The following is a 13,564-nucleotide window of genomic DNA, read 5'->3' on the forward strand; positions in this document are numbered from 1 at the left end:
GGTTCACAAGCTGAATGGTTGTGAACTATTGGTAAACCAATGGCAAATCATCCTCAGCTTCTTACTCTCCCTCAACTTATATGTCAAATCAGCTGTTAAGTTTTGTACAATCTTCCTCTACATTTTTCATACCTGTACCCTTTCTATGCATATGACCACTCTTCTAGTTCTAACCTTTATGAACTGTTGGAATCTCATAACTTCCTTCTCTCCAATCTGTCCTTTCTTTATAAAACTACCAAAGTGAATTGCTTAAATCTCAGGATTTTTAATCTTTCAATAAGACATTATTTTGTGTCTTATGTTTTTTTTTTCATATACCTATATATATACTTGTTGTCTTCTCCATAAGCTCCCGGAAAGTAGGGGTTTATTCCTCTTTGTCTTTGTTTTTCAGAGCATACATAGTGTTTGGCACATTGTAAGTTCTTGAGAAATACTTGATTATTGATTGATAGAATACAAACTCCTAAAGAGGAAGGGATATCTATATCCATATCTATCTATCTATCTATCTACCTATCTATCTATCTATCTATCTATCTATCTATCTATCTATCTATCTATCTATCTATCTTTGCCTGCTATCTAGCACTTAGTTAAATGCTTCTGGGAGTTTTCACTGATTGACACATTCCAATCAATGTTTTTCCTAACTACAATATTTCAGATGATTTTTTACCTCCTAAGGACAGTATGTTTCTATTATTAATGCAATTTAAAACTGTGTTAGCTTTGGGGGTCTTCTATGTCATATGATTGAGTAATATTGAACTTTTGGTCCACTGAAACTCCCAAGTTATTTGTTTGTTTGTTTTTCTCATGAACTGATATTTCCCCCTGTCTCTAGTCCAATAATCTTATCAAAAGGGAATATAAGGCAAAGGGAAAGGATGGTACCTGACATGTCCCCAGCTCCCTGAGGGAAAACTGGGAATACATATCCAGTAAAAATATATATATACTACTTCAGGTACCTGAGGCATGGATTATCACGGACCACTCCCTAGTGTAAAATACCTGGCTGTGGAGTGAGGAAAGCTTATGATCACAAACTGACTAGATGCCTGAAGAACACAAACACCACACTTCACACCCTTTGGCTACTGTCCCCAGTGGATTTAACCACTCGCTAGAGAACACAGACACAGATAAAAAAAAAAAAAAAAATATATATATATATATATATATATATATATATATATATATATATATATATATATATGTACTAGGGAAAGCCCAGCACTACAATCCTGCTGCTCACTGTTATCCAAAAGTTTGTTTTCATAACCCCTCTCCCTCATGCATAATCTCTCTCTACAAAACAAATTCTTTTGATTATTCTGGAAGTATACACTTACACTATTTACATTCCCCCAAGCTTCCTAGTTTTAGAGCTAAGGGGAAAAAAATATCAATGAGAAGGGGGAAACAAGGAATGGAAAATCATTTCTTAGGTGCCTACGACTGTGCCAGTCATTGTGCTAAACTCTTTTACAAATATGACCTCATTCAGCTGGACAATCACTTGGCATTTTACCAAAGTTATGGTGGCCCTATCATTTTGCTGCTTCTCTCCCTTCTCTGTTAAGTCCCCACTAACAGTATCAATTTTTACCATATGCATTTGACCTTCATTTTAAAGATTATTCTTAATTTTTAACACAATGACCCAGCACTCAACATAATGCCTTCCACAGAAGGCATGCAGGTTTTAAAGAAATTGATTAGAGATGGCATGGAACTGGACCTGTGATTTCACTGGTAAGGGAATTTTTTATAAGGAAACTCTACTACCTTGGATTATGGATCTGACCTGTTCTATTACTTATAAACCTAGAGACAGGATTCTAACAAAGACCATGACTTGTTTTTGTGTGTGTATGCTTATATATGAATAAATATATATATATATGTATATATCAATCTTTCTCTATATAAGTATATGTAGATCTATTCACATATATATACAGTGTTATATCATTATATATGCATAGACACATAGACACATATGAATATATATAAATATAATATAAATATAATATAAATATATAAATTTAAACAAATGTATAAAATATAAATATGTATACAATGATATATTGAAATCATTGTCAATTATATAAAAAACATATAATAGTTATATTGAAATCATTACCTCTATAGATATCAACAATTTGTGTATTTATATATAATTTATAGATGTTTACTATTTCTCTTCATAGAAACAATGATTTCAATATAACTACATATATGTATACAGATATCTACTTATATTAAAATCATATATCCATGTAAAATACATATATACAGACATACACATTGACAATAATTTTAATATAACTATTTTTACTTCGTAATACTATGCATTTTCTTTTATGTACTGGGGCAGAGAAAGGGAGAGGAAGTGAATAAACATTATATAGAGCCTACTATATTCGGAATACTATGCTAAGTACTTTAACAATTATCTCCTTTGATCCTTACAACATCTCTGGTGCTATTATCATATTTATTTTACAATTGAAGAAGCTGAGGCAAGCAGAAGTTAAGTGACTTGTGCAGGGTCAAATGGTAACTATCTGAGGCTGGATATGAACTCAGGACTTGTTGATTACAGTCCCAAATGTCTGTTCTCTGCAGAGAGAACTCTTAAGTTTCTATGGCTTGTGGAACTTAAACTCTCCAATTCTTCTAAAAGTTAAAATGGTAACACTGATTGATGATGGTTGGATTTATGATTTAGCTAAAGACTATATAAGAATTTATGAGACCAGAGAAATCCTTACTAATGATATGCCTATCACTTAGATGACAATATCTAAGCAATATCATATTTTGGAGAGATAAAGTTAAAATTATGGTACGCTCAAAAATGAATTTGAGATGAGTCTTCTTTGAAAGAATCTCTCCAGCATCATTTTTAAGATGACTCAATTTAGATAGCTTATTTATGTCAATGTGGAATCTACAAGTCCCCAAACTTGTAGCTTAGAAAGATTTAGTGATCCCCAGTTTATTTAGTTTGGAGATAGAAACTCCAGGTTTGACCTTGTCACATGAGAGTTTCTCCCTGAGGAAAAGTCCTACTTCACTGATCTCAGACTAACAATAGACTTTAAGATGTTAAGTATCTCTTTTGTCCCAATGCTTTCTCCCCCTAGTCTAAAGTCCTTTACCAAGGTGGCCCAGCCCTGGGCTGGGTCTTTCCCTTTTGTGTACATTGTGAAGCATCATCCCCACTAGCTCAGTTGATAGGGTTGGAGACTATAAATCTCAGGGTCATGGGTTCGAGCCCCACATTGGGTGGAAATGTCTAATCTAGTGTGATTGGCTTTCCCAGGGGTCAGTGTCCAGACCAGCCAGAGTTTAATCCTTAGACTCTGTACAGTGATTTGGTGCACAGCTCTGTGTTGAGGCCTACTATTGCATTGAACCCCTTTCCCTTGATTAGTGAGTGATTTTGACTATTTAATAGTTCTATGTTTTTCTAAGTGAAAATTTTGGAGGTCCCACTGAGATTCCACATTGACATTAGTAAATGGGAAAGGACTCTGAACTATGAGCAAGAAAGACCGAAGTTAAAATCTTGCTTCAGTTGTGTGGAAAGCCACACTAGCTGTGTAGCTTTCTGAAAGTCACTTAACTTCTCAGTTTTTTAAATTTGTAAAATGAAGAAATGGGATTTAATGGATTTTAAGTGTCTGAGATAAAAATCCTTGGTCCCAAGATATAATTCACACAAAGATGATTTATTTTTGGTGTTAAATACTCTAACCATGATGAATGTTAACTATTTCAATTAGTTATCAATTCTTCTTGATGATAATTATTAAAGTAAAATGTGACATGATGATAAATCAATTTGATCCTTCTTTCTTTCCTTCTTTCCTTCCTTCCTTCCTTCCTTCCTTCCTTCCTTCCTTCCTTCCTTCCTTCCTTCCTTCCTTCCTTCCTTCCTTCCTTCCTTCCTTCCTTCCTTCCTTCCTTCCTTCCTTCCTTATCTCTCTCTTCTTTTCTTTTTTTTCTTTCTTTATCCTACAGATGAGTCTGAGATCCAAGTTTTCTAAATAGGGAATGGATGAAGGTAAAAATTTGGCTTAATTTGGGAAAATGTGGTTTCTTCAAACACTTCTTTACTTCTTCCCTCTTAATTTTTTTCCACTTGGTGAAATCAGATTATGTGCTAGGTAAGAAACCAGCTTTCGAGTCACTTGATTCATTCATAATGCATTTTTTCATATCATGATTTCTTTTGTTTGGAAGTTCTTTTGGTTGATTTGATTTGCTTGATTGTCCTTCTGGAACTCCTTACTGTATCCCAATAAACTTGACAGAGTGAATCCTAAGAAAGTTTAGACAAAACAACACTCCTATCTTTGGACTATTCTGAAGGTTATCTTGTATTTGTAAGATAGTTTTGAAACTTCATATTTCTATGCAAACTATGTTCATTTGAGGTTAAAATCACAGCCTACCAAATTAAACACCATGGACCATTTTTGTTTGGGAAAATGTGTTTTCAGGCTTAGCCTCAGAAAAATATAAGTTGCATGACCACAGATAGGAAGTTACTGTGTCTGGGTGCCAGAAAACTCTCTAAGATGTTAAGTAATAGACAAAATTCAGTTCTACATCCATGAAGGGAGTTTCCATACTTGCAACTCTTTACAACCATGAAATCAGGAGTCCAGTTTGCTTCCTATCAAAAGAAAAAATCTGGAATAAAAATTATATTTGGCAGACATTGCCAATCTGTCATTATTCAAAAATGGTTCTCATTATGGCACTGGTAGCATTATGAATTTTTTTCCTAAAAGATTCAGAGCTAAAAGAAAGCCAAAATGTTTCATTTTTTAGCAATGAAACCTTTCAATATTTTATCTTACAATTCTATATTTAGGTTATGCCTTCAGATATTCTTTGCTTTATATTCAAGTTAGTCCATTAAAAGTATTGTAATGTAGAAGTTTCTATGCATTGTATACAAATATAAAAATAGTAACAAATTCTTTTTGTGACTCCCCAAACACAGTTAGGGAATAATGATCAGATGCTAAAAAATGTAAAATGCAATTTGTGCTGTGCCCCATTTACTACAAAATCACTATGAACAATGCACTTTGGCCAGGATATTGCTCCAGGGAAACTGGATCAGCATTAAGAATGAATAAAGAACATTGCATTTGAAAGCAGCTAATTCTGCCTCAGCGCTTTTAAAAACTATTTGTTATGATATTACTTCCTGTCAAGCACATAATGTAATTTTTTCCTCAATAAAACTAAACACTTTGTGTAATTTCAGCTTCTCTCATTTTCCACTTTTTAAGCACTAAATATTTAAACAATGCAGACCTGAAACTCTCTAGTCAGTAATCTGTTTCATAGGCCTAGGAGCCTGAGGTACAATAACCATCAATGCACTGGCCAGCATTGCTGCTCAGACATGCAAAAGGAAGAAGTCCTTACCTGCCCGCAGGCCAAGCCCATTCCTCTCTCTCCCATGCCGTGGGAACATGATAAATTTAACTCCAGGGCATCTGCTCCAGCAGCCTTTAAAATATGCAACAATAATAGAAAAAAAATCAGAAAAGGAGAAACAAAACTTTATTCATGTACTGAGACTCTTTACAATGGACAGTTTAGCAAAGGTCACTCATCCAATTTTAACCCATTGATAATAACTTTCTGGATAACATACAGAAGTACATTCATAGACTCTGAAACTAAAGTTTTTAAGAGCACATCATGTGATCTATTCCTAGATATAGTTTTCTAATTCAGTGGACCAGAACACATTTCCTATTACTCTGGTGAATTACATTAGGTGAAAAACTAGTCAAAATTAGTAGTAGGACTAATTTTCTTTCTCTCTCTCTCTCTCTCTCTCTCTCTCTCTCTCTCTCTCTCTCTCTCTCTCTCTCTCTCTCTCTCTCTCTCTCTCTCTCTCTCTTTCTCTCTCTTGGCAAACCATTTATTCCCTCAGTCTCAGTTTTGTTCTGTATAAAATTGGATAATAATAGCATACACCTTTTAGGATTGTTGTGAGGATAACAACATCACTGATAAGTGCATGGGGAACTACCTATCCTCCAAAGTAGTCCATTCCACTTTTGTAAAGCACTAACTGCTAGAAAGGAGAAGAGAATGAAGAGAGACATGTGATCTAGTGTAGATAGAAAGGAGAGAGTCAGCTTTCAGAATAAAAAAGATTTGGGTTTGAGCCCTACCTTTGGTACTTGTGGTTGTCTTACATTGGCAATTCACTTAGCAGAGGTACTACTCTAAGTTGCAGAGAAGGTAAAGTTCTGAATTAATAGAGGCTTGCCTCACCAGGAACTCCTTATATCGATGTAATCACAGATTCTAGCAAAAATTAATAGTCTGGTGACAGAGAGCTAGCCTTGGCAATAGGAAGACCTGGGTTCTGTTCACAGAATATGACACATCCTGGCTATGTATCCCTGAGCAAGTCAATTAACCTCTTAATTCCTGATCTATAGTGGCAAAGACAATCTTTCTTCATCTGCTAGCTCCCTACATCAGTGAAATTGCAAGCCTGGCTCTCAGATACTTCTCAAATCCATCCTCACAATGCAGCTGAAGTTCTTTTCCTCAAGCATTGTTACAGACAAAAGAGTAGTTTCCTTAAACTGTGACCACAAAAATATGGTTTCAAGACAGTGTCTTGAGTTAAATCAAAAATAAAGTGGTTGCCATGGGAAAATTCCCAAATATTAAATATACCCAAGTTAGCTGGGTTTTATGGAGATTTTAATTAATACAAATGAGGAATTAAGGAAAAGGAGAGAGAAAGAGGAAATAATGGGAAAGGGGCCTAGGCCATTGGCCTAGGCCTGAGCTTTAAGACAGACCAGTCAGTCTTTAATCCACTTAACACAAGATTTGTCCCAAGCAAGATTCTAGTGTTCAAAGAGATACAGCTACTCAAACTAGTCCGAGCTCCAACTCAGCTGCCAAAGTTGAACTAACTCAGAAGCCTAAACCCCTTCCTTTTAAAGAAAATTTTCTCCTATGTCACCTCCCCTAAATTTCTATGTCTACAAATCACAGTAGATGTTTTCACAGGACTGACCATACTTAATTCACACCTGAGTAGACTAAAACTTTTGAATAATTCACACCTGAGTTGACTAATCTTTTGAGTAATTCACACCTGAGTAGACTAATCTTGTCCTTTGCAAGTTGCCTGATTAATTTGATCTTCATAGGTACTTAGCACTACTTTGTATTAGATCTAAAAATAGACCCAGCTTAAGGGTTCTTGCTTCACTTTAAGTATGGGTTGGGGACTTTTCATTGTTCAATCAGGAGTTTACAATTTTATCTTCCCCTAAAGTGTGCATAAGTATGGCTGGAGTAATGTTAGAGTTCCCACATTCCTGACCAAAGTCCCTTCATTGTTTTAAAATGGGGAATGGTCCTAACCAAAGGTTCTAAGGTAGGGTCTGAGAATTTTTAAGATTCACAAGTCTGAGAAATTTTAAGATTCACAGCATGGGTCTGAATATGTTAACTCTTCTACTAAATATACTCCAGTGGGTTTTTATTACTTCTAGTATCAAATATGAATTCCATTTATAGAGCATGTGGTACTTCACCCTCAGGATCCTTCTAATCTTTCTAGACTTCTTATGCATTTACTCTCCTTCATATCTAATCTTTCTCATTTATATTTCATAAATAAAACTATTATCAAAGTTTTAGTGAGAGATAAAAGTGTAATAATTTCAATAGATTGAATTTACACAATATAGTCAATCTTTCTTCTATACGTTTAAGAGCAAAAAAATACCATAGTATAAGAGTCAGAATTTAGATCCCAATGCTAGGAACTATGTACCCGTTATTGTGACAAGGGCTAGGAAATGCAAAGAAAGGGAAATGACATTCCCTGCCATGTCTAGTAGCTCACACTCTAATGAAGGATACACTATCCAAACCACTACGAACAAGTGAGAGAGGGAAGGTACTAGTATTAAGAAGCAACGGGAAAGGCTTCTTGTAGAAGGTGAGAATTTATATGTGAAACTTAAAGGAAGCCAAGAAAGCAAGGAAGCAGAAATATGGAGAAAGAGAATTTCAGGCTTGAAAAAGAAATGAAATTGAACAAAGTCAGGAGATGGAGTATCTTCTCTGAGGAACAGAAGAAGCAAGTGTCACTGGATTACAAAGCTTTGGGGAATGAGGAATATCAAAAGTGTTCAGGAGCCAGCTTGTATGTGTCTTAAGAGCCAATTGTTACATTTTTAAGTAGGAGCATTTTATAAATTGGAAATCAATAAGCATTATAAATCAGAGCTTGAATTATTGATTTGTTGATTGTCTAGAGTTAAGAAGGTGATAGAGAAGATGTTAATAAAGAAGATTATTTTTTAAAATTAATTTTGTTTAATTTTCCATTTCACATTCTCCCCCTCTTTCCTTCCCTTGCCCTACTCATTAAGAAGGCAAGAAAAACAAATGTCATTACAAATCTGTTTAGTGATGCAAAACACACTTACTCATTATTTATGTTAAAATAAAAAAAAATTTAAAAAAGAGGATTGAAGAAAATAAGCTTCAGTTTAATTTTGACTCCATTAGCTCTCTTCCTCTGGAGATAGATACCATGTTTTATCTTGAGTCTTTTGGAATTATGATTCAAACTAGTATTTATCAGTTATTAAGTCTTTCAAAATTGATTATCTTTACAATATTGTTATTAAGGGAAATATTTTCATTCTGCTCTTTTCACTTAGTTCATTACAAGTCTTTTCAGGTATTTTTTAAACTAATCTTTTTTATCATTCTGACAGGACAATATTATTTCATCACAATCTTATAGCACAACTTGTTCACCCAGGTGATTGGAACATCAGTTTCCAATTCTTTGACAGAACAAAAAGAGCTGCCATTGATATTTTTGTTCACATGGGTCCTTTTCCTCATTCTTTGATCACTTCAGGGAATAGGCCTAGTAATAGTATATCTTGGTAAAAGGGTATGCGTAGCTTTTTAGGCGCTATTCCAAAATGACTTCTAGAATGGTTAGGCACCAGTTCACAGTTACTTTTTTTCAAATTCCAACCAGCACTTGTTGCTTTCCTTTTTTGTCTTAATCTGATGAGGGTGAACTGGTAACTTCTGAGTCATTTTAATTTTCATTTCTCTAATTCTTAATGATACAGGGATTTTTTTACATATGGTTTTTAATAGATTGAATTTTTCCCCTGAAAATTACCTATTTAATCCTTTACCAAATGTCAGTTGAGAAATAGGGACTATTTTACAAATTTGATCCAGTTCCCTATATATTTTAGTAGAGAAATTTGTCTCAGAAAAATTTTTTTTCCAGTTTCCTGTTGTCTAATTTTGCTTGCATTGATTTTGTTCAAATCTGACCTAAGACACTTCCTAGCTGTGTAACCCTGGGTAAGCCACTTAACCCCTACTGTCTAGCCCTTGCCAGTCTTCTGCCTTGGAATCAATACATAGTATAAACTCTAAGACAGAAGGAAAGGATTTAAGAAAAATAATTTTTAAAATAAGCTTTAATTTTATGAAATAAAATATACAATTTTACTTCCTATGAACCTCTTTATCATATTTATTCATAGATTTGATGGATAATTTATTTCTTGATCCTCTAATTTTCTTATGATATTATCCTTTATATCTAAATAATGTATTCATTTTTAGCTTATCTTGATATATGATATGAGATGTTAGTATATGCCTATTTCATTCAGATTAAATTTTAAAGTATGCAGTACATTTTCAGAGAGTTTGTGGTTAAATACTTATCATTATTCTTCTAAGCATGAAATGTAAAAAGGCTAAAGAGGTATGGGAAGAAGGAACAGATTATACAGGGTTTAGAAAACCAAACAAGTTTCTTTAGAGTAACAATTTTCTGTTCCAAATGTAAACTTGTTATATAATGTAATTTTTGCTATTCATCAGATCACGAAATAAGAACACTGATCAGCTTGCAAGTTCATCTGGCAGGAAATGTACTAGAACTCTCTTTTTTTCTTAACTATTTTCACTGATCTATGAATCATAAGTGCAAACACAGAGATGCTGCTTGAAATTTTTTAGTCTATGATTTTTGTTTGAGGTCAGCTTAGTCCTTTAGCCAATATCTTTAATATGATAATTTTACTGTCATGCTTCAAGATCTCATCTATACAGTCCTATGCAAGTAGTTCATCATTTCTTATAGGTCAGTAATTGACTTCACAAAGTCCCCTTTCCCATCTGGCTGGCCAACTCCATGGCCTTGCCTTTTCTTATTTAATGATGGATGCCAGCAAATTTAAAAGTTCACTGCCTCCATTATTTTTAACTAATTGAGAATCTTTTGCCTATTTTCATTTATGATTGAGTTTTCTTCATCCACATTCAGAAAAGCTAATTTGAATGTTATACTGTTTCCTAACATTTCCTCATTATTTCTACTTTCATAATTCATTTTAAAGATATTTCATTTTACTTGAAATTATCATAATATACACTATTTTTATTTTCTTTTTTAAACCCTTATCTTTTGTCTTAGAATTGATATTAAGGGGGAGCAGCTAGATAGCTCAGGGGATTGAGAGTCAGGCCTAGAGACGGGAGGTCCTGGGTTCAAATTTGGCCTTAGACACTTCCTAGCTGTGTGACTCTGGGCAAGTCACTTGACCCCCATTGCCTAGCCCTTACCACTCTTCTGCCTTGGAGCCAATATACAGTATTGACTCAAAAACGGAAGGTTTAACAAAAAAAAAAAAAAGGATTGATATTAAGTATGAATTCCAAGACAAAAGGGCAGTAAGGACTAGGCAATTAGGATTAAGTGAGTTGCCCAGGGTCACACAAATACAAAGTTATTTAAGACCATATTTGAATCCAGGACCTCCCATCTCCAAGCAGGCTTTCACTGAATCATTTATCCTTCCATATATGCAATTTTTCTTACAGGTGTGATCAAGAGAAATGGGCAAAGACAGAAGAAAATGAGATGCAAATAAGATGAGCTCAGGAGGAATAGAAGGAACTTTCCAGACCCAGTGGGGGAGGGGAGAGTTCCATGGAAAGTTTCAAAAGCAGGAGCAATTAGCCAGAACTGCTATCTGGTCACTTCTTCATTTTGACTTGACTCCTTCACTTCTCTTCTTTCTGGCCAGCCTCTCTGAAGGAGGAAGGCAGAAGAAGTGTTTGGCTTTTACCCTCCTCTACCTGGCTGAGCTGAAGAGAGAGTGTTGCCGGGTGAAGACCCCAGCTGAACTATAACTGTTTTTCAGGGGAAGTCAACCTTATTTCCTTTGAAGAGACTTTTGAACTAAAGCCTTCAATAAGTGATAGTAACAGAGTTAGGGAAATTCCTCCATACCTCCCTCCCTCTCTTCTTATTTCCTTCCCCCTCCCCCCAAGAAATAAATTAGAACTTTAATTATATAAACTGTCCTCAGATCTTTGTAATAGGAGGGAGAAATTTCAAAGGACAAAGAAGATTAGGGAGGGGCTGATTCAGCATCTATTAGGTCAGACTCCGTTAGGGCTGTCCAGCAGAAAAAAGGAAGTTGTGACCTTGAATTCAATCCCTTTCATTAACTGTTTCCTGTGTCAGCATCTTTCTAGTCCCCCTTTCTCAGTATCCCTCTTCACTACAATTTGGCACCCAGAACAAAGCCTGAACCTACCCCAGGCTAGTGAACAGAAAAAAAAAAATGTATTAGGGATAGGAATAAGGAAGAGAACATGATGTTGCAGATCATGTTCTGGACATCTGTGTTAGCTAATATTGCTGTATATTGCATCTATAATATTATTTATAATATGGTGACAGGAGTTATATGGGGCATGATGAATTTCATAGCTAATTCTACCTCATTGGTAACTATGGTACCTTTCTCCAATACTATCATGTGGCAAATGGTCACAAGTCTATGTATCATAATGGCAACAATTCAGACTCTCTCATACCTCAGAAATGTTTTAAGACTAGTTACCCCTAAGAAAGCTGCTAAAATCTTAGTGTTTGATGTTAAGTTAGAGCAAATGGTCCATCAAATGTGCTCTGAATACCTGGCACACAGGGAGAAAGGACAGAATAAGGAAGAGTCTGGAGAAAAGGCAGAAATGGTTGAGAATACAGTGAATACTGAAAAAGATAACAACAAAGCAACAAAGTTAAGAATGAGGCAGAGGAAAAAGACAAATAATACAGATAAAGTTGCAGAGACTCAGAAAATGCTACCATTGAGGAACATAGCTAAAATCATGGATGGGGCTAGAGTTCTTCATTCAAAAATGCATGTCATTTTCTACACAGGACTTAGACTCTTTGAAATGTCGATTTCCAAAATTTCTATACGAGCACTACAAGTGTCTAAAAGATCTTAAACAGGCCTTTAAAATCTTTGAATCTGATTTTGATGATTCTCGTAGTCTCTCAGTAACTGAGGATGACGATTGACTTTGTGTGTTTTTGTGCACAAAGACACTTGTGCATGAAGATTTAACTGGAAAAGTCCCACTCTCTCGGCGTTGGAAGCCTGGGTCCAGTGGCACGAAAAGTTGTTACACCTGGAGACTTCCTCAGCTGCATTGGATGGCCGTGTTGTCTTTTGTGCTCCAACATGCCCTAAGCACTCCACAGTGCTTTGCTGCATCGCCATCTCAGCCATTGAACCTTCTTGTTGGTTTCTTCCGACTGGTCCGCCGAAGCAGTCTTCACATGCTGGGTGAGCAAAGCCCTGGTTCACCAGGGGTCGGCGACCTGATGGCTACCCTCACAAGGTTTGGCCGGCCTGTCGAAGCCGTTGGCCGGGGGGTGGTGGCCTCTGCCTCATGCTAGCAGCTACTGGGAGCCACAAGTGAGAGCTGCATGTCAGGTAGAGGTCAGAGGCTGGAGGTCTGCCCTAGGAGGGCACAACAAGCCCTCCATACCAAAGATATTACTCCTCCCTGAGCACCCCATACAGATCTGATATTATCTGAAGTATTTAGCCCCCATGAACACTGGCAATTTGTAGAAAAGACAAGAAAGGATGCTAATTTAACAAGTTGGCCCAAAGCAGATGAGAGAGAGGATTTTGATTTTGCTAGCCCAGCAAGCTTTGCCTATCTAAGAAAGTGCAGAGAAGACCTTCAGCAGGCTTTCAAATCATTTTGTTCCAAGCCCAAGACATGGAACAAATTTGATAAGATGATACAAGACAAAGATGAACATCCAGCCACATAAATTGATAGATTCGCAGAAAGTATTGCATCTATCATGGGCATAAATCAGGATTCTCAAGAATCTGTGGCACATATAAGAAGACAATTTCTTTTTTTTTTTAACCCTTACCTTCCTTCTTGGAGCCAATACTGTGTATTGGCTCCAAGGCAGAAGAGTGGTAAGGGCTAGGCAATGGGGGTCAAGTGACTTGCCCAGGGTCACACAGCTAGGAAGTGGCTGAGGTCATATTTGAACCTAGGACCTCCCATCTCTAGGCCTGGTTCTCAATCCACTGAGCTACCCAGCTGCCCCCTAAGAAGACAATTTCTAAGGGGATGTAATATGCAATTAAAG

General features: G+C 35.9%; 1 protein-coding gene across 1 annotated transcript in view; it reads right to left on the reverse strand.

Annotated features, from left to right (window-relative positions):
* The window catches only part of DPYD (dihydropyrimidine dehydrogenase), a 1,041,936-nt gene that overhangs the window by 353,980 nt on the left and 674,392 nt on the right, over positions 1-13,564 (reverse strand). The window contains exon 16 of the mRNA XM_007485012.3: positions 5,467-5,550. Within this exon, the coding sequence (XP_007485074.2) occupies positions 5,467-5,550 (84 nt within the window). The remainder of the gene's footprint in view (positions 1-5,466; positions 5,551-13,564) is intronic.

This window comes from Monodelphis domestica, chromosome 2 (assembly GCF_027887165.1).
Source record: "Monodelphis domestica isolate mMonDom1 chromosome 2, mMonDom1.pri, whole genome shotgun sequence".
Taxonomy (NCBI): Eukaryota; Metazoa; Chordata; class Mammalia; order Didelphimorphia; family Didelphidae; genus Monodelphis; species Monodelphis domestica.